Genomic DNA, 24297 nt, shown 5'->3' with positions numbered 1-24297 from the left:
TATTCCTTTGAAGAATTAGTCTTTGGTTCATCTACCACATGGCTCATTACACTTCAAAAAGGAGGTTGGCTTCTTGTCTTGTAGGCCCAGCAATGTGGGACTGATAACTGATGACACCTTATGAATTTTCTCTGCTAATAACTGACTGGATTTTACTTGCAAGAAACATACAAGTATTCCCTGACCATCATTACATTGTCTTTGTTGTCACGAAAGGTCCAGGGCAGATTGAGACCCTCAGCGCTGTTGTACGACTGCAGAAGGAGACTTCTAAACATTATATAATGGATGTAGTTAAATGTGACCCACCAGTGCTTTTAGCACTTGAATTTTCTCACAGACGTGTTTTCCTTCTCCTCCTGCTCTCCCTTAAGCAGTCTGAAGCAGCCAACCCTTTTTATCTCAGTATAGATGCCATGGGTCTGTCTTGCTTGTTCAGCCTAGACTTTCTAAAATCCTTTAGCTCTAGCTTAGCATTGCTGGGCTCTGATTAAGATACAAATATATTTTGGTAGCAGGGGTCAAGTTCCAGCGCCCAGCAATTTAACACCTTTGATATTTGGCATATTTCTCTTCTGGATCAGCGTAGCTTCTACTTTCATTCAGAATAAAGGCCGGAAAGTGATTCTTCATTTAGTGTTGAAACCCCACGTGCTGGTGGACCGCAGCAGCAGCGAGCCCAAGTGAGGAATTAGGTTGTACCAATGTATACTAGCTTAAAAGGTTTATTTATTTTAAAAACAAAATAGTTGAGGAGTAAAAGCTTACTTAATGTGCATACTCTGGTGTGTTTGAACATGGTGTGAAAGAAGTAAAAAACATAGAATTGTAGAATCGTTTTGGTTGCAAGAGACCCTCAGGATCATCGAGTCCAACCATAACCCACCCCTGGCATTAACCCATGTCCTGAGAACCTCATGTCCGTCTGTGCAACCCTCCAGGACTGGTGACTCCAGCACTGCCCTGGGCAGCCTATTCCAATGCCCCACAGCCCTTTGGGGAAGAAATTGTTCCCAGATCCAACCTCAACCTCCCCTGGCGCAACTTGAGGCCGTTTCCTCTGCTCCTGTCACTTGTTACTCAGAAGAGACCAACACCCTCCATGCTCCAACCTCCTTTCAGGTAGTTGTAGAGAGCGAGAAAGTCTTTATATAGAAATATATCTATTAAAGATATATGTATATATTTATATATAAATATGTAGATCTTTACATATAAATAAGGCTTTAAGTTTACTAATCAAATGGATACATGAATACAAACACTGAGCTACCCCCGGTGAGGTTCTGAGCAGCTGTCTGGCCGTGGAGCCACGATAGCTGCTGCGTACGCTGTGTGCTCCTGTGGTGGGTAAAACACATCAGTTTCTAGATCCTTTGTGGCTACACAAACTGATGTGTTTCACTTTGCAGTGGGCTGGTAGCACACAACCCATCAGCGACATGGTGTGAGCTGTGGGGTGTCCTGTGCAGGGACAGGGGTTGGACTCGATGATCATTGTGGGTCCTTCCAGCTCAGGACATTCTGTGATTCTGTGTGCTCGGCTGACAAGTACAACGCTGTGGGTTGCAGCGGGGTGACTGCTTCTGGTGTCGGTCTGCACCCCGAGGTGGACGGCAGACATCAGAGGCTGGAAAGACCCCACCATGTTGACAAGTGAAATTTTCCTCCTACCCTGATGTGACAGCTGAACCACAGATATTCACTGTCCCTGGTCAGACCAAAATGAATTCATAAGCATCTTGAGCTTTGTTGCTTCTGTCTTCCCCATGCAGCTGTGGTGATGGGGTCAGCTGGTGCTGGGATGAAGAGAGGGGGTTGAGGGTACAACCATATGGATATTTTGTACTTAGACTACAGTAAGGCCTTTGACACCATATCCCACAGCATCTCCCAGGGAAGCTGCAGCTCATGGCCTGGATGGTGTATCTACAATGGATAAAGAACTGGCTGGAGGGCCGGGCCCAGAGTTGTGGTGATCGGAGCCAAATCCAGTTGGTGGCCAGTCATGAGTGGTGTCCCCAGGGCTCAGTATTGGGGCCACTTCTGTTTAATCTCTTTATTAGTGGTCTGGATGAGGGGATCGAGTGCACCCTCAGTAAGTTTGCAGATGACACAAGTTGGGTGGGCGTGTTGATGTGCTGGAGGGTGGGAAGGCCATACAGAGGGGTCTGGACCGGCTGGATCGCTGGGCAGAGGCCAATTGTCTGAGGGTCAACAAGGCCAAGTGCCGGGTCCTGCACCTGGGTCACAACAGCCCCAGGCAGCTCCACAGGCTCAGGGAAGAACAACTGGAAAGCTGCCTGGCAGAAAGGGATCTGGGGGTGTTGATTGGCAGTGGCTGAACATGATCCAGTGTGTGCCCAGGTGGCCAAAAAGGCCAACGCGTCCTGGCTTGTATCAGGAATAGTGTGGCCAGCAGGACTAGGGAAGCGATTTTTCCCGTGTGCTGGGCGCTGGGGAGGCCAAACTGAATCCTGGGGTCGGTTTTGAGCCCCTCACATCAAGAAAGCCCTTGAGGTGCTGGAGCGAGTGCAGAGAAGGGAACGGAGCTGGTGAGGGGCTGGAGCACAAGGGTGATGGGAGCGGCTGAGGGACCTGGGGGTTCAGCTGGAGAACAGGAGCTGAGGGGAGACCTTCTGATCTCTGAACTGCCTGAAAGGAGCTTGGAGCCAGGGGGGTCGGGCTCTGCTCCCCAGGAACAAGCGCCAGGAGCAGAGGAAACGGCCTCAAGTTGCGCCAGGGGAGGTTGAGGTTGGATCTGGGAACAATTTCTTCCCCAAAGGGCTGTGGGGCACTGGAACAGGCTGCCCAGGGCAGTGCTGGAGTCACCAGCCCTGGAGGGGTTTAAAAGGTGTTTAGATGAAGTTTAGGGACATGGGGTAGTGCTGGAGTTGGGTTATGGTTGGACTCGATGATCCTGGGGGTCTCTTCCAACTGAGATGACTCTATGATTCTGTATGAAACCAGGCCCCATCAGTGCTCCGTTCACTGCCCACCTTACTGTCCTGTGTGCTTTGGATTGCTGATTCTCTTTGGTTTTGTTAGAACATGCCCATATGAGATCTGGGGTGCGGTTGGCGATCACTGAGCAGCCGCAGGAAGAACCGGGTGTGTATCCGCGTGTAGGCACATCCAGCCCAGGCTGTAGTCAGCGTGTTAAGTTCTAACAGCTCATCCTTGACTCTGGGGTTGGTTCTACTGGTTTGTCCCATCCCACCCAGTACTTCCAAAGGAGATTTCAGCAGGGCCTGCTGCTCTGTGTCTTCATTGCTGTGGGGTCTGTGGGGGCTGTGCCGTAGAGATTTGTCTGCATGCCGCAGAGATCTGACAGAGCACGTGGGGTGGGTGTAAGCGCGTGGGGTGTCTGGTGGAGCAGTGTTGTCTGCAGTGCTTGCCGTTTACCTCCAAGTTTCTAAAGTGGCCTGTTTTCTTCTTCCTACAGACAATTTTAGGTACACGTGTGACATTTGTGGGAAAAAATATAAATATTATAGCTGCTTCCAAGAACACAGAGACCTACATGCCGTGGATGGTGAGTACTGTTTTTGACACTCAGACACCCAACCTAGAATGAGAAGTTGTTTGGGAAGGCAAACTGTGGTTCTTGCAGCCAAGACATGGCACAGCACGGCTCGCTGGGCTCCGGCAGCGGAGCCACGGCCCACAGGCTCTGCAGGAAGAGATTCGCTGCGCTTGATTGTCGGTGTGTGCATCAAAATAACACCGTCTGCAGGGACCTGTGGTCCTTGCACTCCTTCTGTATTAAGGTTCATGGTTAGGATGGATGTGCTAGAACCGAGCGTCTGAAGGTAAATTGTCAGTCTGGCTGCTCACTGAGTGAGAGTTGTTTGCCTTTTGGTTCCCGACTTTACAGGTTTGTTCCCAACGTGCTCCTTGGTGAGAAACCACATTTCAGAGTTGAGAGATGTTTTGTTCTTGTTAATCACTGTGGTAGTGAACCGATGCGGTTGTCAGTGGACCTCACAGGCCAATTGTTCCTCTGTGAATGTAGATGTGGCCGAGGCTGGTGACACTCGGGCAGAAGCAGACACCTCCTTCTTTATTCTATACTGGGGGAGATAGAAGCAACAAGCTACTGTCTTTGGCTTGCCCCTTGCTTACTGGGCATCTAGAGCTCACAGATACATCTAATCCTCCCAGATACTCCATGCCCTCACTCTGTGTGCTCCAAATCTGCTGGGACTGCTCCTCGCTTGGCCAAGGACGGAGCCCTGGCAGAGTTTTACAAAGAGGCTGCTTGGAAAGCAGAAGGTTTTGAATAGCTGAACTGTCTCAAAATAGCAAGTGGTTTTTCACAATCTGTGGTGTCTAGAAAAATTGCTGGTTTCAACTGAAACGTGTGGACATCTGAACGTGCTCTAAGAACGGCTCCTGCAGAGCAGCGCGGCAAGTCCCGTGGGAGCCAGAATTCAATTACGGGGGCTGAAAGTCGCCGTGAGATGGACCTGTCTGCTTCTGTCAGAAAGGTGTCCCCATAGCCGTGGTGCAGGGAGCTCTGTCTAGGGTTACGAGAGGGCTTTGGAAATGGCTGCCACTTGGGTCTCGCACGAACACTCAGTCTCTGTTCCTCTGAGAGGCTGGTCAAGTTTTAGCAGGAACAGATGTAAGGCAGCTGTGTCTGAGCTTCACCTGGGGCTGTGTCAGTGTCAGAACAAAGGCCTTGGGAATCTGCGTACATTAGGGCTGGGCACGCTGGAGTAGTTGTGTGTGGATGCTGCTGGGAAGAGGAGGGACTGGGGCACAAAGCCTGGTCTGTTCTGTGGGGCTGAAATAAGCTGAAGCCGTGTGTGAAATGCAGGAGGAAAACAAGGCCGTTGAAGAGGATTTAATTTCTGTTTTGTTTCTTCCCCTCCTTCTTCTATTCTGTGTTAGTTTTTAGTGTGGAAGGGGCCCCAGAAAACCGGGCAGGTAAGCCGAGATCCTTCGTGTGCTTTATTTCACCAATCTTTTCAAGCGTTCAGTAGTTCAGACACAGCAGGTCCGATTCTGCCCTTGTAAGAGTCACGTTTTGTCCCTGATGGCAGCGGGACAGGGAGCATCCTCCCTCCCTCAGTGTCTACAGCAAGTAGATTGATGCCCAGCCCTAGTAGATACCAGGCTTTTGTTGTCCACACAATTGATCAGGCTTCTGAAAATCAAAGAAGCAGGTGTTTCATGTCCTTGGTGATGTAGTGAATTGCTCAAGGCATCAATTAAATGATTTTCTCAAAAGGGTTGGGTTCTGATTTGTTGCTAGCTGTGCTCTTAGATGGGAGAAGGTCACTGCTCTGTGTTTGTGAGCTGACTTGCTTGCAGACTGCGTTACCGTGCCCGCTTTCAGACAGCGTGACATCATTAGACAGGAGATGCACTGGAAAATAATCAGGCTTCGCAATGTGTTTGTTCAGTCTTCCTCTGTATTTTTTTAACCATTATATACCTACGAGGCATGTTACTGGGCTGGAAGTGGGGGTGATCCTGGGGCAGCTGGGGAAGAGGAGGGACAAGTCAGACAGAGGGGTGATTCGGTTTGTAATTCCTGTCTTGAAATCTTGTTACAGATGGAAATGTCATTACAGATGCAGGAGCATTCAGTGCCCGTGCAGCTGTAGAAGGAAAACCTGAGGCTGTTGTCATCCCTCTTGCTGGTTCTGTTCTCTTGCAGACCCCTATGACCAGGCTGTCATAGCAGCAGATGAAGTGAAGGAGGAGGAGCCGGAACCCTTCCAGAAGATTGGTCCAAGTATGAGACATTATACAGCTTAAAATGTGACAGAGAAAGCATGAGGGTGTAAAATCTGGCATTAGCTAGGGTACCTCTAGGAAAACCAGAAAGGACTGTGTTGCACAGAGGTGTTGGGACCTTATGGGTGCTGGAAGATGTCTGTAGGTTCCATTGAACACCAAACACCAACAGCCCTGGCCAGAAGACATGCAGCTTTGTGGTGATTTCTGCTCAGGAGCTCCGCAAAGAAATGGGGAAGGATGGTCAGGAGAAAAGCAAGTTGGTAGCGATTAGGGAGGGTCTTCAGGTGTATTGACAGATGGCAGGCGGTTGCATTCACACTGCCTCTGTGGTGGGTTCATCAAACAGTGAAACAAAGACCAGACTTTGCCAAAACGTTTCTCTGAATTCTGCATTTTGGAAACAATTGATTAACCCTGGATTTTCCTTTGGCTTGCACCTTGCTGTCGGTTCTGTACTTCCCAGCACTGGCAGGAATAGGAGGTGTCTGTATGTGGTTACACTACTTCATTATTTCAGGTACCCCCAAAGCAGGAATTACCACAGTTGTTGCAGAAAAGTCCCTCCTCCTGCAAGAGAAATCTACAATCCCAATATGAAAGTTCTGTAATTAAGACTTTAACTTGACAGCTTGTTTCCTGTTGTCCACAACATCACAGACTGTCTGTAATCGGCAGAGAAAACTGTGTCATCTGTCACATAGACTTGAGAAATGGATTCTGTCCTTTGTTTTGTACGCTTAAGTGTTGTAGTCTTGGGATCATCTCCTGTAGCTTGTTCAGTTCTACTGGACTTTTTATGGGTGGTCTGTCCCTCTGGATACTGTTTGATCTGTTGGGAAAAAGGGTGTGTGAATTACAGTGCAGGGAAGTTCAAGTGCATGAGGAACAGGCTCTAGTTTCTGTCACCTGGCCAGTTTCTGTGTAAAAAGTCAGGAAGCCAGTGATGGTGTGAGGGTGCTGCTCCCTTCTCATCTTTGCCTTTGTTTCATCTTCACAGAAACTGGCAATTACACCTGTGAATTCTGCGGCAAGCAGTACAAGTACTACACTCCCTACCAAGAACACGTGGCGCTGCACGCACCCATCAGTGAGTATCCTGCTGGAGATCCGGTCCCTTGCAGACTGTGATTTACGCTGGTTAAACATGAGGGTCACGGGAGAATCGTCCTTGTGGATCCTTCCACAGGACCTGTGGGACGGCAGCTGGCAGGACGTAGATCTTGTGCTGAGCACTGCAAAGCCGAGCTGGGATCTCCTCTCTGAGGGACACTTATTGTCAGGTCTATAATGCCACTCAACTTTTACCAAGGTCCACAAAATTCTACATATTTCCCTTTGGGGTTTGATACTTTTTTTTGTTGTTTAACTGAAGTGATGCACAAAATGTTTGGACTCCCCTAAATAAGAAGGGAACATCCATGCTAGGGAAGAAGCATCTTTCTTAGGAGCTTCTGAGGTATTATTCAAGACAGTGAGTTAAAACTACTTTTCAAAATCATGTAAATTACCGTGGCAGCTTGCTACTAAATCACAGGCAATAAACTATTGCAGGGAGCTTGGGAAAAGGCAGTTCTGAGCATACTACGTGACACTAGGATCCACACTCTGGAGGGACACTACGATCTGCACTCCCCAGACAAAGGGCAGGTTTTAATGAGCAATTAAATGTAATTCAGTGCAAAATCTTAATTCAGAGAAATTCTTACTACATGCTGGTTTTGAATGCTTTAAAAGTATGCAGAAAAGTTCCTTACACCTGAACTTAATGCTTCTTTTGCAGCATTGCCCTGTGCTTTATTGCAGTTTCAGTGCTGTGCGCCAGCATGGCTGCTCTTTGCCCATGTCTGTCCGGCTCCAGCGTTTTGGCTGATGAGGATGGACCAGCTGAGCTCGTTATCATTAGCTTAGTGGGTTTGTTTATCAGCTCATCCGCAGCCAGCAGAGGGAGCGAATGCTCCTTCCGCACCAGGTTCAGCTGCACTTAGGTTTTTAAGTTACTATCATAAAGCAGCTTTGATTTCAGGCATGTATAGAAATAAACTGGAAACATAGTCCACCAGACTATCACTTTTAAGGTGGGTGAAGGCTTGGTGGCTCTTGACAGCTCCCATGCAGGTTCTCTGAAGCGTGGGATGGACCAGGATCATGGTGTAAGGCATAAAATACATCTACCACCATCACCACAAAGTTAGTCTTACCTCCCACCTGCCCAAGGGGAATAACCCAGTGCTTATGATCGCACATATAACAGTTATTCCTAAACACCCCTGCACCCCCAAACCTCTTAATTCAGGTGTTGGTGGTGATCAGCGGTAGGTCAATCTCCTAATACATGATAGATTAATAATAACAGATGGGGCCGCAGACACCAAGGCTTTGGTGTCTGCTCCATCCCTGTATGGACAGCGGAGGAGCAGCATGCTATAAACACTGCACGTCGAATCTCCAGGACATCCCATCCCAAGGGGCTGTATCACTGTGATATCTCCCCATCCTCCCAACCAGCTGCAGCTGCTGGTTCCAGCCCAGACTCTCCAGCATAAAAGCAAACGACGACTGTTCTTGCCTGAGAGGTGTTGCCTGCAGTGGGTCCTGCAGGTCTGGCTGCAGGTACGGAAGGTCCACGCAGGTGCTGCCCTTCTCCCCGTGCAGGGGGCAGCTGCGGCTCCTGATGCCCCATTTTGCCTACTAGAAGCCAGTTTTGGAGGAGGAAACGCACTCCTTTGAACCCTGGGCTCGAAGCCATTCTTGTGCCATGGTTTCTGCAGTAACCTTTGTGAAAGCAGAAGCAGCTGCCCCTGCTGCGGACTAGACCAGCAGTCACTGCAATGTGCAGATACAGTCATTTCAGCAAATATCTTTAGCTATGCGGACACTTCAGGTCAGGATAATATTTCCATAAGGTTTAACCCTCTCCCCACAAACTTTTATTTTTCCTTTTATTTATTTAACCTTTTTTTTTCCCTCCCCTAGCTCCAACAATCAATAAGATTTATGATTTAGAGTGACAAACCACTAAACCTGATGAACATACAGGAGAGGGCATGATGAGCTCCCAGGACAGCCTGGCCAATACATCCTCCCAGCTTTCCACAGCTCTAACTCTTCCTACAAACCAAGGTCCTGTGAGGCAGCTGTACACACATGACTTTGGAAAAGCACAACTGGCTTTTCTCAGCCCTAACAGTCAAGTAAAGCCCTGACTGTGTTTTTCTGCTGCTCTTGTTCTTGTGGTTATAAGGCAAATGCTGAAAAATTAGCCATTGAGGCGGTGGGTAAGGAAAACACTTGAACATTTCCATTCAGCTTTCTGGGTCTCTCTGTTTGAGCGCAAGCTTCCCTTCTGGAGCCTGTCTTTCTGGTTTTCGGTGGTAATGGATAAAAAATGATTGAAAATGGGCTAAAACAAGGACTTGTTATCCTGCAGGGACAATAGGACCTTGCAGGATAATTTGTGGTCAGTGCTGCTGGGTAGCTGCTGTGTGGAAAAGAGCTCTGCTGCGGGGTTCCCTGGAACTGTTAATGCCAAATGTCTCCTTCGAAAGTTCCTTTCTTTAGTGAGGAGTAGGAACTTTTTAATATGCTTAGAATTGGGCCATTACTCTTTTAAAATACATATTCTTATGCTGCTCCTGTCGGCCTATTCACTCTTTCTAAGAAGGGTGTCAGAGGCTGTTTCCAAAAAAAGTGGCTTGTAGGCACATTCATTGTCCCAGTTTTAGAAACATCTCTGAATGGAGGTGGAGACGGGAAGGGCTCCGAGGTTTCTTTCTGTCTTCCTTGGTCTGCTCTGTAAGGTGGAACTGATTTAACCCATTTGCAGGTGACTGGGCTGTTGTGATTGCTCTTAGGTGATGTGTTTACAGTGCAGAGAAGACCTGGTGAGTTTGGAATGTGGGCTGGCTCATAAAGCCACCGAGAGTGGGTTCTAGCTGGGTAGGTCCCAGCTCCAGAGTGTGCACTCACTGCATCCCCTTCTGCAACTGCACGAGGCCACAGAGTCCCTGGTCATGGAAGGAGGTGGTGAGAGCACTAAAGTCTGCACAGCTATCCATGTCCATTGCTTCCGAGATGAAAATCTAAAGTGGTGTCAGGGCCCTGAGTGCACTTATAGGTCCTAATGGCCCTGACCAACCTCACGTGCAGCCTACACGCACCTTCCAGCTCCCTGTTTCAGCTCAGCTCTGGATCTTCAGTCCCGACCTGAGCTACACTGCAGGATGTTGGTCACTTGTAGACATGCCCATGCCTGGCCGTGGATCCCACTGGTCTGTACCCAACACACAGCCTGACTTCCCAGCTTGCTGTCGACCCTGTCTCATCACTCTGGACCTCCCTGAGAGTTGCTGGTTTGTGTCTGACCCTGGTTATCCTCACCAGACCTGATCCTGTCGCTGCGCTCTGGATTGACTCTCTAACTTGACCATGGACTTCTCATCGCCATGAACTTCCTGCTGATCTGGACTCTAGGCTGAACCTGGCTGTGATCTCTGGTCCTGCCTTGCTCAGCTCTCTCGGGGGCTGCGGGATGGGCCCTGCCCTGCCAGCCCCATCATCCTGTTTGGCAGGACAGACAGACCTACATCCACCCTGACAGCCGAGGTGCTCAAGGAGGTTCATCAAGCCCCTCTGCTTCCTAATCATGAAGGACACTGGGTACAATTTGTTTCTCTAAAGTGGTTAGATGCAGTGTTTCTTAAAGGCAGATGCCATCGTGGCTTTTTCTCTTAGGGAAAGGGATCCTCGTCTGGTTTCCACACAGGTCCTGCCTACCTGAGGAAAAAGCAGACCCAGATTCCAGTCAGATGGCACGTCTTTGCTTCCTCCATCTCAGCAAGTGACATCTGTGAGTTCAGATCTTTCTCCCGCTCTCCAGTCCCATAGTGCATTAGCAACAGGCTCCTCTGGCAATAATTATGTGTATAAAGAAGCACATTGAGAATTTGATAGATCTGAGCACAGAGTTTTTCCCGTGGAGAGACCTGTGTCCAATAGCAGAGGTTTCCTCTCAGCATATTGAATTTCAGGCCATTGTTAAGGAATCACTCTTATCATATTCATTAAAAATAGGTTTTTCTCCAGTGGTGATGATACAGTTCCATCTGAACCATCCCAATGTTCCTTACCCATCCTGACAAGATCCTCCTGAAAGAAATGTGATACACAAATTATTAGCCAGAATTTTTACTTGGAAAAAGTGAAGTTACTGACAATGCGATCTCTGTGCTGGTGCTGCATCACGGTGCTGTGTGGATTTCTGTAGCTTTTGAGGAGTCACGTTGAAACCTCTGCCAGATTTTCTCCTCCGCTGTCTTGCCATTGATGGAGCGTGCAGGTCTTACCAGAGGCAGGAACACCAGGAGGGACCACGGTGACCTCTGGACTGACCGGAGTAATGCATGCTGTAACATTGCCTTGATTAAATACTCATGTACGTGTTGTAGAGAGACATCTAATCTTGCTGTTAAGAGTGATATAAAATACATCAGCCTCTTAAGGTAATTATTTTGATGAATTATTACCCTTACTAAGTTAAGACTAACAATATCTAGCTGTAGCTTTGAGACAGTGGATCCTATTTATAACTTTGCCTGCAAGATGAAGGAGGACTAAGTTAACAAATTTCTGTCCTTGCTAGACCTTTCTCTAGTCTACTGTCGAGTCACTTCCTAGTGACCAACCTCCTAGTTAATCCGAAGGAGTGACTTGACGTTTCTGTTGCAAGGTTTGCTGCTCTTCATTTATCCTTTTGCCTTCTCATCTGAAGATTCTCAAGTCTGCTAACAGCCTTTGTGAAGGGCACACACCAGCACTGGGTCCAGTGAAGGAACTTCGAGTTAACATTGTCCTCCCAGTCCCCTTTAGGGGTGCCCTGATTGCAAACCACACAGCACCTCCAATCATTTTAACTCCATCATTGCCCCTGGAGCTCCTGTACAGCCATCGTGAGTGAGCACGGCCAGGAACAAGCTCTTGGAGTCCCCCATGTGTTAAGTATCACCTGTATCATCCATGCTCAGCGTATCACGCTGTGCTCAGTTCACCAGGTGACTGGAGATCGTTCAGTGGGACTTACCCTCCACATTACTCCTCTCCTGCCTTCTCCGGTACGTCAGCCTCAACTGGGGTGTATCTCAGATGCTTTCCGAGAAACTTTTAGAAACTTCATAGCAGCAGCTATAAATCATCCATCCGCAGTGCTGTCTCCAGGCTTGCTGTTCAGCTGCAGATTTTGCGGCAGGAGGTTTTTGTAACTGCTCAGCAACTCGGTATTTTCATCTTGAAATATCTTGAACTTGGCCTTTTCCTCAGCCTGAGGCAGTGAGTTCCATGGTGAAGGTGACTCTTCAGGAGCAGAACAGAGGAGCTACGTGATCCTCTCTGCCTGTTTCACATGTCTTCAGGGAGACTTTGTCATCTGGTGAACTAAAGACTAAAACCTTTTTTACAATGAATTATTAGCATCCTCCAGACTGCCAGAACTAATGTCAGTCTTGTCTCACTGGCTCAAAGTCTCTGCCTAAACTCAGATGGAGCAACCTTCTCTCTGCACCTGAATTTGGAGACTTAGGATTTGTTTAAGTTGCGGGAGAAAAGAAGCAATTTTGGAGGTCTTCATAGCATTGAGACTTTTTTCTTGACAGAGAGCAGTATCTGGACTGCAGAGGATTTGTGATGATGATAGTTGCATCATAGTTTCTGACACTGAATAGTTGGCTGGTTGCTGCTTCTCTTGGTGTAGATGGGGAATAAAGCAGCAACTGGTGGGAATGGGCCTTGTGGGAAACTGTGTAAGACATAAGCGGAGAATTGTCCTATCTGACTACATTTTTGCTGGCAGTTTGGCAGCGACTGGAGGAGGATGATCCATGGGCACTGAAGGGAAGCACAGGGAGCAAAAGCACGGCTCCTGCCTATTCAGCTGGCCAGAGACCAAGCAGAGGAAAAGTATCTTGACCTAAACTGTGAGAAAACCTAGTGCAGAGTCTCCTGCAGAAATACAGTAATATTTGCAGGAAACATCATCTTGGATCTGTGTCACAGATCAAAAGAAGCAAAAAACATGTTTCCTTTGAGTTCTGGCCGTTTGGAATGCACACGTCCTCACTCTCCAATGCTGCTGACGGGGAAAGATTCGAGGTGTATCGTGTCCTGTGGAATTTTGGAAATGAGCGTCTGGTCTCAGCTTTGGGTGACATTTCTCCTTGCCTGTTTCAGAGTCAGGTTGTGGTGCCCGTGATGGAGAGCTGCTCAGTGGAGTGAGGATTCCTGAGTTACGCTGGGTAGGATGAACAGGTGCTGGTGGTACCATCCAGCATCCAGCACACTAATGTATCACCCTGTGGAAATTACTGTCAGTGAGCTTGGGCTGTGATTTATATGAACCTTATTTCTTACCAATTCTTCATGGCAAATGGTTGGGGCAGGACTTGGGCTTCAGGAGTCATATCCAAATTTCCGTGAAAGAAGCCACTGAGGAATGAAGGGGGTTGTTAGGTTGTTTCTCCACTTCTGTAATGGTTTTTTAATCCATGTGGCCTAGACAGAGGGCTGTCCTCCCAAAGGTTTTTCATATGACTTTTGGCATTGAAAATTCCTGGTGAACCTCCCTGTGCATTGCAGAGACCAAAATGTAGATACATTCCAAGAGCGTGTCCCAGTAGTACTCAGAATTTCTCCACGTGTCATCAGTAGGAGATGGTGGCCAAAAGACCTTTCCTGACTTGCGGGATGAGAACTCTGCCTCCTAATTCCCTTCCATTACCAATAGCACCTTTTTTATTTGGTTAATGAGACTAGGATAGCTGGAGATCTCCAGGGTTTATGCAAGACTCAAGTAACAAAGATGTAAACTTCTCCCTGTTCAGAGCTCTGAGTATCACATTAGAAACCTGCTTTCAAAATCCAAACTCTTAGATACATAGAAATGGAGGACAGAGATGCAGGGGCAACCAAAGATAGATGGATGATGGATGGATGGATGGATGGGTGGATGGATGGATGGATGGGGTGATTCCTGCTGGAGGAGGAATGGGTTGGTTAAAGGTGTGGAAGGAGCTAACCAGCTTCGAGAATCTGTCCCTTTGAGTGAATGGGGAAAACGATGTTGTTACATGGGATCGGTGGATCCACAGCTGCTGCAGGTCCCTACGCCAGGGATTGGTGAGCGTGGCTGTTAGACAGCAACCCTCCCAGAAGGCACACGGTCTGGGAGCTGACTGACTGTCCAGGCACTAGTTCTGAGTGTTCATATCCAGAGTTCTCTCGATCTCCACTCTTCGTGGCAGTGAAGACACAGGCGAGCCAGTCCAGCAAAAAATCGCCGGCTTCAATAAACCGATGTTCCACCCTCCTGCACCGCACCCCCTCCGGTGTCCCACCCGCGTCCCAGTCCCAGATGTTCCGCGCTCCAAATTCCGGATCCCCAGGAAGCAAGGCTATTACAGGTACCAATTGCCTTTCTACCGTCAACTTTCTGAACCTGCCCTGGGTTGGCTTTTGAGGCTCCTTGGACTCAGCCTGCTCCATCCATGACTCCCAGAAAAGCTACTCCCGGAAGCAGTTGAGGGCTAGATCCTTTGGCACTTTATAAATAACTATTTAGATAAGCAGTAGGTCTTTATAACTTCTTCCCAGTGATAAGTTGTGGTTTTTTAAGCATCGTGCTAACCGCGAGGTACAAAAGACCCTGTTTCACATCCTGGTGTCACAACTGAGAAGAGCTTCTTTCCAAGGATTGGCATAGCGGCTTTTCAGGTATGGAGGATTGCTTAATTTTCAGCTTTGTTTGGCATTTAGTGTTTGTTCCCCTCAAGGTGATATTTTCCTGTGCCTGAGGAAGTGAAATGGAGTACGGGTGTTTTCACAGTGCTCCCCTCCTTACCGGAACCACCGAGAGCTAAGCTGGGCTCCAGCAGCAAAATTAATGGTTCAGAACCATTACAGAGGTGTTAGAAGACTCAGGTTAAGGCTGAAGCTCCCGTAGCACCTATTTCCTCCTTCCAAACAATGTAAAACCTTAAATATATATATATATATAAAAATTTTTAAAAAAAAGAAGACAAAGAGCACTGAAAAATAACTATTAATAAATAGGATGTGAGACATAATGTTACATGTCCAGGCAGCAAGGAAGCAGTCCCTGAAATCTATGGGCTTGCTAGGAGCATGTTCCATCTCAGTGCAGAAGAAGGGCTGGTTAATCAGCTGGTGTTTAAACGCCCCTGAAATGTTGGGCATGGGCAGAGGTGGCTGTGGGGCTCTCCAGGCCATGGGATGCTGAGCAAGGATGCTTTTTGTTAATGACACACATCCACAGCTACCAGATGTTTCCATGAGTGACCTGTCTTCTTACAGGACATGTGAGTCCTGACATTCCATATTGTTATTGCACCTCTTAAGCATTTATATGATTTTATTACTAGTTTGAGGACCATCCAGTCCAACCAAGTTAGGAGTTAAAGCTGAGAAACCTTTTTCGTTAGTTACTTAAGCTTGCAACAACTTCTTGCAGTTTCATATCTCCTACAAAGGTGGAGAAACTGGGAGCCTTCCTGGGTCAGAGGCCGGATTCATCTGAGCAGTAACTGGGAGATGGTTTTTGCCAAGGCACTTTTTTCCCCCGCACTTCTCTAATCAAAAATACATCAGTACATTGAGCTGTTCTCTTCCTGTACGGAGGAAGGAATCGCATGATGCTTGAGCCTGGTAGATTGATCTTCAAGAAACTGATATTAGTCTGGTGGTCCTACCCTGTCTGTGTGGTGGCGTCATTTCCATGCTGTCCCGTACAAAAGAAATCTGAGCGGCTGCTTGAATTTCTGATACAAAAGCATTGACAGTGCCACCCATCAGGAAGACAGTCTCCAGAAGGGATGGATGCCGTGGATGCCGTCCCAGTGTTGCACTTAGAGGTGTTTTGCGTGGGCCTGAATGATCCCGCAGACGACGCGGTTCCGCTCCGCTCACAGGCTTTGCACAGACACTCAGTAGCATGGCACTACATTCTCTATACAGATAATTTTGCTTTGCAAAAGGTTCAGGTATGAGGAGAGAAAGGGAAAGAGAGAGAGAGACAAAGAAAGGAAGAAAGAAAAAGAAAGAGGACACAGTAAGTCCAAGGAGCTGCATTAAACCAGGTTTTATTTTTAATGCCAGACTTGGAAAAATACAAAGAAAAAATAATATAGGGGATGAGGACAAAACTACTGCAGATTTTATCCAATGTTTTTGGAGACCTCCATCTCAGTTGTGACATACACCAGGATTTGAACCTGGGTCTCTTTTTCCCACTGTGTTCTCTGATGTTCTAGTTACTTAAGTTCTCTCATTCCTATTATTTATCTGTTGGGGGGGTGGACTAGACAACGTCTCCGGTTCCTTTTCAAGTCTGTTCTGTGTTGTTCTGTTTTAACTGAATTGATTACCAGGTTTTCCTGTTCTCCATTTTAGAATGAGTCAGGAATGTAGTAGGTAGAGAATTTGAGAAGCCCGCTCAAGAGTTGGAAGGATCCCCTGAGGATTGGCTGGACCAAAATTAATGGGCTGGGACCTTCATGGTCTTTTCCAGGGACATCAGACATGAGCACAGAGAGGCCGGGAGGCTGCGGGACCTGGGGCCGCTTTGGAAGTCGTGGCAGCAGTTCTGACCGCTCCGCTGGTCTGCGGAACTACCTAAGGAAATAATGATCTGATACCAATTTGCAACAGCCCCTGTCCCTCCTGAACGAGAGGCTCCTTTGTCCCCTCTCTCTCTGTGTACAGTTTGCTGAGCCCAGCAGAGTTTTGCTAAGCCGCGTTATGAAGCCGCTGGGTGCCAGTGGACTCCATGAATGAGTCTGTGCAGCACAGACCATACACGTTAGTTTGGCCAGTTCACCTTTCATTTGTTTTGTTTCCTTTTGAGTTGCTGCAGTAAATATATTTGCCTAGATATTGCAAACCTAGTTGAAGTGAGGTCAGACCTCACATAGCGTGGCCAGCAGGCCCAGGGCAGCGATCATCCCACTGTACTGGGCACTGGGGAGACCAAACCTCGAATCTTGGGGGCAGTTTTGGGCCCCTCACGCCAAGAAAGCCCTTGAGGTGCTGGAGCAGGTTGAGAGAAGGGAACAGAGCTGGTGAGGGGCTGGAGCACAAGTGTGATGGAGCGGCTGAGGGACCTGGGGGGTTCAGCTGGAGAACAGGAGCTGAGGGGAGACCTTCTGATCTCTGAACTGCCTGAAAGGAGCTTGGAGCCAGGGGGGTCGGGCTCTGCTCCCCAGGAACAAGTGCCAGGAGCAGAGGAAACGGCCTCAAGTTGCGCCAGGGGAGGTTGAGGTTGGATGTGGGAACAATTTCTTCCCCAAAGGGCTGTGGGGCATTGGAACAGGCTGCCCAGGGCAGTGCTGGAGTCACCATCCCTGAAGGGCTGGACAGACGGACATGAGGGTCTCAGGACATGGGGCAGTGCCAGGGGTGGACTCAATGATCTTAAGGGTCACTTCCAACCAAAATGATTCTGTTTGTGCTGTTGAACCTGTGCTAAGGGTCACCAGCTCGAGAAGGGTGGGAGGCACCTCAGCTGTGCTGTACAGTGACATTTCAGGACACTGCAGCTACTGCCAGGTCAGGAACCACCTCTGCATGCTGGAGGACTCCTCCCAGTCCAGTTACTGGGGGATACATCGCCCTGCGCTGTCGCTGCGGCGTGCGGAGCGGGAGATCCGCCGAGGGCAGCGGCCGGCAGCGCGAGCACAGGAGCAGGAGCTGGGCCGGGGGGCTGAGGCAGCGAGGCCGCCGTTGGGAAGCACAGAGGGTCGGGGATCTGCTGTAGCTTCTCCAGACGTTGTGGGCAGTGCTGAGGTCATGAGTCCTTCACCTGGACCTGAAGGCACAGGGGGAGCGGGCACAGGGTTCTGTAGGTGACGCTCTACATGTTGCGAGGCCCCGAATTCAATCTGCAGACCTGCTCACCTGTGCCAGAGGCTTTAATGGCTGCTCTTTGCCTTAAAAAAGAGGAAGATAAGGGTTGGGTTTTTTTGCAGGGAAGGAAGCCATGACCCTTCTGGTTCAGTCAGGACTGGTGTTCATGGGCTCCCTAAGAGCCAATCCAGGCCACCTCAGCCAGAAGGCATTCAAGAAAAATATCTACCTGTTATCCCTCCAATGAATCTGGCCCATTTGCCTCGAAAATGAGGTATTTGACCTTTCTGCTTTATTCAGGGTTTGTGGCGCAGGAGCATGTTGTCTTGCCTGCTGTCTGTGTGTTTCCACGTCCACTCTTGACCAGTCACCATCTCTGCTTTGTTCTCCACCCAGCAGAAAGTGCTTTCAGCAGGAGAGTGGAAGGCAAAGCGCAGAACAACTTCGAAGAAACAAACAGCAACTCCCAGAACTCCAGTGGTAAGTGTGTTCACCCCCTCCTGCTGTTGCTTAGCACGTACATCCCCCTCCAGCACAAGATTCTGCTGTGATTGGTGATTGTAGGTGTATTTGGGGTATCTGCTTTAGGCTTGCGGACAGGTAGCCTTCCTGAGGTAGCACCTTCTTCTCATTGCTCCCCAGGTTCCTGGATCTCCAGAGCCCATAGAATATAGTGATATGAGGATCCTGCTCCCCAGATCCATGTACTTTAACACAGATTTTTCAATGAGGAGCAAAGGTGTAGAGAAAGGGGAATATGGGTGGAGATAAAGCAGTACTCGTTCTTTGTGCATCAGTGAAGTCCTTGGGAAGTGAAGCCATTTGTAACAAGCAAGAGAAGTTTGAGCACTATGAGTAGAACAGCAGTTTGGATATTACAGCAGTGGTAAATGTGGCATTGACATGTCACTGTACCCAGAGTCCAGCTGCTTGTGACTTTGCTATATGGAGGTCACAGCACACCAGATGTGGAGATGGGGGCCCGAATGCATGTGCTAGAAGGAATTCAAATTTACCCCACTTCTGGAGTTTGCTTTGAGTTTTAAGTCCAAGTGGTGGTAACTAAACGTAACCACTGGCCTAGAAAATTTTGGTTAGTTACACCATTTATACAGTTTTCTTCACAATATTCTTATCCTGCCTATGTATCCTGCTGCCTTCACGTGGGACAGTGCCATTCTGTTTTGCTCGCTAATTGGAGCATAAAAGGCAGACCAGATTAAATGTAGTTTTGGCATCCTAATGCAGAGATAAATAACATGCCAGCGGAAAAGGCTGGCCTCCCTCCATTCCCCATGCAAGAGTCCCAAAACACGTGGTGTTCGCAGCGCCGGTAGCTGGAATGGACAGGTAAGGGAAGAGATTTCTCCCTGGAGCAGGTTCCACAGTGTCTGTTGTGGGGGGTTGTGTCTGTTCTGAAGCAAATATGAGGCTTTCTAGAACCATGTTGGAAAGGAATGGTGTTGGAAAACCCATGTGCAGTAGCAAAGCGGGTGATAGCGAATGGGAAAAAAGTTGTTACTAAAATACTGCATATTATGTTTTGGGGAACAATCTTGTACTAATCCAAGCATTCACCACAATTACAGCTGTTCATTCGGGGACAGAAAAACCTAAAGAAAAGCGATGTAAGCAGAATCCATCAGGTGAGCTCGTCTCTGTGTTTCAGGCCCTTGTGCTCTTTAGTCCTGTTCCTCTTGGGTGGCAGCGGGTGCCCAAGGCCACCTTCTGTCAGCCCGCCCAGCCTGTTCGACATGACACTGAATGGTGTAGGAGTGTCACGTAGACGTGACAGTGTCTGTGTATGTAGTCATGTCGACATGACGCCAAAACAAATTACCTGCTGAGTGTTACTGACCCGATTTGCTGCGCTGAAAGTGGCCACTCGGCTCTCGGCCGCTCTGCTCCTCGTGTCTTGGCTTCTGTGGGCAGTAGGAGTGGTTTGTCCAGAGAACTTCAAAGCCTTTCAGTGCACGTCTTTAAATGCCAATATACCGTTTGGGTTCCTGACTGCTCTGGGGACCTTTGAAAGCAGCAACTGTAGATTGTTCCTTTTTTATTCCTGTCAAACTCTTTATAGCCTACACAGGAATGACAGAATTATCTCCCTTCACATCAAACAGTTCATCCCTAAACCCAAGAAATCTGCATTATAAAACCTTCTGGCTGCAAAATTCCTCTTGTTAAGTTTTGCAAGAGGGGAAATGAACCTGTATCGTGGGCTGTGGGGTGGGAACCACTGACGAGAGTCACACACACACACACACAGAGTGGCTGTACTGAACAGTCCGAGACTTCAGTTCTGCCTGAACTGCTGCTGAATACCCATTACTGCTGTGACACATCTCACAGATCTCCCTGCCATCTCCTACCAGCTCACATCACACTCATCCTCCTCAATCTGTTTCTAGCTGAACTACAACATTTAAAAGCATGTGAGTAAAAGCTCAAAGTAAAAATCAAAACAAAGCCAGAAATTCTTAGAAAATTACTAGTGATTTTTGTATTATTTGCTGGTCTTATTTTATTGTGAGAAGTGCTTCTGTCTGCACCACATGTATGGGCAGTTGATCTTAGTGGCTCAGGACCTGGGGGGCTGCAGTGTGCTCCCCTCTACTTCTGTGTGCGCCAGGAAACCTGAGGAGGTGGAGGGGCTCGGGGCTGGTTGGAGGGGAGCTGGGCTCCGGCTGGAGCAGTTCTGTTGTGCATTAGGCAGCTGACACACTCCTCAAAGCCGGACCGGTGCATGGGGATGTATAAACTTCCCTTTTCCCCCTTCCCTTATCCATCCTGCACTTTCTTTTCTTCCCCAGCCCGTTTCCCCCGCCTTGACTCCATCTTTGTGCTGCTTCCTCCGTGTCCCATTCAGTGCTCTTTTCCAGCTCTTGCACCAAGCCGTTTCTTCTCTTTTATTTCTTCGGGTCCTCAGGAGTCGCTCTAAATGTTCTCATTGGTAGGAACTGCAGTGAGCGTCACCGTGTCACAGTGTGGATGGCGCTGGTGATTAGAGGCCATGGCAAGCTCTGCAGGCATCTGCGTGCTTGGGAGTCCAAGCAGAGCTCTCAGTAACTCCCTTTTTGAAGAGCTGACATGTCCTTACCTCCCCGTTTTCCTTCTCGCCGTGACCGTGTTTCAGCAGGTGGGACAAACTCTGCGTGGCTCAGTATTCACATGTGTGGTGTGAACTCTGGGGAGTAGTTCTGGCATTGCTGGCTTGTCCTCTCTTGTGCTCCAGCCAGCAGATCTCACACAGGCAGGGAAGCAGATGGAGATTATGTGGTTGGGAATGACAGAAGGACGGACACTTACATCCTCCCCGCTCCCATCTGCTGCTTATCGCCAAACTCCTGCTGCTGTAAAGAACAGTCCCCAGGTTTGGGAGGTAAATTCATGTCCCAGTTGAGCAGCCTCAGAGCTGTGCGACCTGCCCGTGTTAAATGCTTGAGTCCGTGCACCACTTGCTCTTTGTGGTTGTGGGTTTTGTGTCACACGCTCATTTATAGTGATAACAAACAGAGCAGTGGTATTTTTTGAAGGCCACATGGCCGGGTACATTCTGCTCTTTCCCTGTGTCACAGTGGCACAACCCACTTCGTGACCGGAGTGACGGGGAGGACGAGCAGAGTGGCAATGTCAGCAAGGAAAGCCACCTAAAATAGACTTGAATGCGACTCTGTGAGGAGTCCTGAGTGGGAATGAGACAACTAGAAGGGAAAATGTTGGATTTGTGATGTCTCTTCCCTGCATCCAGCCCAAACTCTTGTGAATGCAGGTACCTGGTATCTTTATCTGAGTAACGTGGTGTCTTAGTGCCCACAAAACTGTTCTCTGTGGCTGCATTTGAGTCCATCTACTATAACAGCAGAAGCTCCTTTTCCCAGCGGGGCACGGTGGAGCCACAGAGTGGATGGAGAAGGACGGTTTAGCTTCATGATTGGGAGGGAGTCCTCTGTGTTAATAGGAAAAAGTCTCCACAGCCGCTTACATTTGTTTTTTTTTCATGAAATCTGGGAATTTCTCAGTGCTTTAAAAATAGTATCTGCTAAAATGTGCACGTTGCTTCTTGGTGCCGCTTCTGGAGCGCGGGCAGCGGCCGCAGAGCTCCCAGCTCTCACCAGGCTGGGGATCATTCAGTGCTGAGCTAAGCAGGGTCCGGAGAACAATTAACATGACTTGATGCCAAAAGATGGAACTGACTGGTTGCGATGCATGAGCTGCTGATCACCTGCAGTTCTGTAAAGCCGCTTTCAAGAAAACACTCCTTGGTGGGCATCGTTTTTCTGAGTTTTGACATGTGCAGGGTTTTTTTGTAGTAAATTCCAACAAACTATTTGAAGGCCGACTTGTGAAATATTCTCCTTGCAAAAGCTGGAGATTGTCAGCCTGAGAATGGGAAGGAAACAGTCCCAGAAAGGAGCAACAGCCATCTCTAAGTGAGTGTTTCCAGCCTGAACCAGCCTCCATCTCTTGGTTTGGATGCTCTGGATGAATTCAGTAAAATGACACATCTGCCGTTACACCACCTGTAGGCCAAGGGGGTGCAGGAAATTGTGAGACCTTACGGAAAAAAAAATCAAAGCAAAAAGGCAATTAAAACGGTCTTTAGTTTAATATCTTAAAATACAGCCATCAAAAGAAAAAAGTGGTTGGAATGGGCGGTATTTCTTGATGTCTAAACTTGCTAAATGTTCTGAACGTGAAAGAGACAACATTTAAAACTACGTAGGGAACTGGGAAATATTTTTAACGTTCAAGGTTAATTTAAGCTGTATAAATATGTCTCAATTTCATCTGCTGCATTAGGTAACTCTTACTGGCATAAGTTCTACTGGAACAAATAGTGTTTGCAGTTTTGAAAATGTCAGTGCTTTTCATTCCTATTTCCATGGGGAAGCTTTTCCGAGTGGGTAGAGGGGCAAGATGAAAACGTACATAAGCAGCATCCTGCAATATATTGTGGGTCCTAATTCCCATCCAGTTGTAGCATGGAACTGTTTCAAGCAGAAGGATAATTAGAAATGTCTCATTCGCCTCTTGCCACGTAAACCCAGTATTTTTAGCGTGTGTTAAACAGGGTTGTCTCTCAAACAGAAATAGGTTCTATGTCTTTTTCGCTTAGCAGCTGCACAGAGCTAACCTTTAGCTTTGTGGAAAGCAGCAAAAAGACAGAGTGCAGATCAGCGCTAAACTGACGATGTAAATCTCTTCTCAAGCTTTGTGTGGGTCTGATGGGAGCAGACGTGATGTCTGCTGGGTCCCCCGCGCACCTTCTGTCACAGAACGGTTCAGTCCCTCCTCTTGTCCCTCCAGCGACGGGTCCCGTGTGCTCCCCGATGGAGCCCACACCGGGACACCCACCCGCCGCTCCTCCCAAACTTCTACTGTGAAGCAAATTGCATTGTTGCGGTGAGACCTTCGTCAGCATCACGGTGTGTTCATGAGGCTTGTGTTGATGACAGAATCCCAGAATGTCAGGGGTTGAAGGGCCCTGGAAAGCTCATCCAGTGCAATCCCCCCATGGAGCAGGAACACCCAGATGAGGTTACACAGGAAGGTGTCCAGGCGGGTTGGAATGTCTGCACAGAAGGAGACTCCACAACCCCCTGGGCAGCCTGGGCCAGGCTCTGACACCCTCACCCCCAACAAGTTGCTTCTCATATTTAAATGGAACCTCCTGTGTTCCAGTTTGCACCCATTGCCCCTTGTCCTATCACTGGTTGTCACCAGAAGAGCCTGGCTCCATCCTCCTGACACTCACCCTTTACATGGATGATCTCGCTATAGAGTGAGTATGTTCAGATCCTCGAACTGCCAGCTAGTCCATAAAAGCTGTTTTGCACTGGAAATGCAGGTCGTGGTGCGTGTACGGGAGGAGTCAGCCAGGTGTGTTAGAAACACTGGCATCTTCCTTCTTCTCTCTTGTTCGCCGTACATCCTCCCCTGCCATCATCCTCATCCAGTGATGATATAGCACATCCAAACCTGGCAGGATTTCTTCTGGGAAGCCATGACTTTTAGGCTAGTATTTTCGGTGGTAAATACAGCTTTAACGCTTGAGGCATGTTAATTCTTGATTGTTGGTTGCAGTGTGATGTTAGCACAGCCAGCCCCTACGCCGTGCCTTCTGTGACACACCCAGCCAGCTCACGGGTTATGTCAACTGGACCAAAGCACAAAATACGATTCTTCAGTTAAGAAAGTGTCATTTTGCTCCATTGCATACATAAGAGTTGCTGTGTCCACTGGGCATTTGCTTGGAATCGAGGTTGATTGTGGCAGGAGTATGAGCAGTCAGCAAACTTGGGAACAAGCAGCCAGTGATACGAGCTGTGGGTCGGAGTCTTCAAACACAGCTGCTGTGCTGGGCTGGAGCAGGACAGGACATGGCAAAAAGGATCACAGATAGACCACAATATGGGCAGAAAAAGTTGAACTCCTTCTTCAGTTTTGCCTGATCAGCAAATCCCTAAAGCGAGCCAACTTATTGTTGATCATTCAAAGTGTGACACTTCATGACTGTTCTCTGAGGAGTTTGCTTTAGTGGAGCTGGCTATGCTGAGACGGGGACATTACAGTGCATGGATAACAAAATGACCAATAATAATAAGACCAGAAAAATCCCAACAGTCTTTCTTTGTTTAA

At 48.3% G+C, this 24297-nt stretch overlaps 1 protein-coding gene across 1 annotated transcript in view; it reads left to right on the top strand.

Annotated features, from left to right (window-relative positions):
* The window catches only part of ZNF618 (zinc finger protein 618), a gene marked incomplete at both ends in the record, with an annotated part of 158987 nt that overhangs the window by 118299 nt on the left and 16391 nt on the right, over positions 1-24297 (top strand). The window contains 7 exons of the mRNA XM_080355995.1: positions 3446-3535; positions 4897-4932; positions 5669-5746; positions 6749-6838; positions 14010-14198; positions 18052-18135; positions 19245-19301. Coding sequence (XP_080212121.1) covers positions 3446-3535; positions 4897-4932; positions 5669-5746; positions 6749-6838; positions 14010-14198; positions 18052-18135; positions 19245-19301 — 624 coding nt within the window. The remainder of the gene's footprint in view (positions 1-3445; positions 3536-4896; positions 4933-5668; positions 5747-6748; positions 6839-14009; positions 14199-18051; positions 18136-19244; positions 19302-24297) is intronic.

The sequence above is a fragment of the Nesoenas mayeri genome (genome assembly GCF_963082525.1).
Source record: "Nesoenas mayeri genome assembly, chromosome: 18".
Lineage (NCBI taxonomy): Eukaryota > Metazoa > Chordata > Aves > Columbiformes > Columbidae > Nesoenas > Nesoenas mayeri.
The sequence above is the reverse complement of the archived record's forward strand: the minus strand, read 5'-3'. Positions and strand labels throughout refer to the sequence as shown.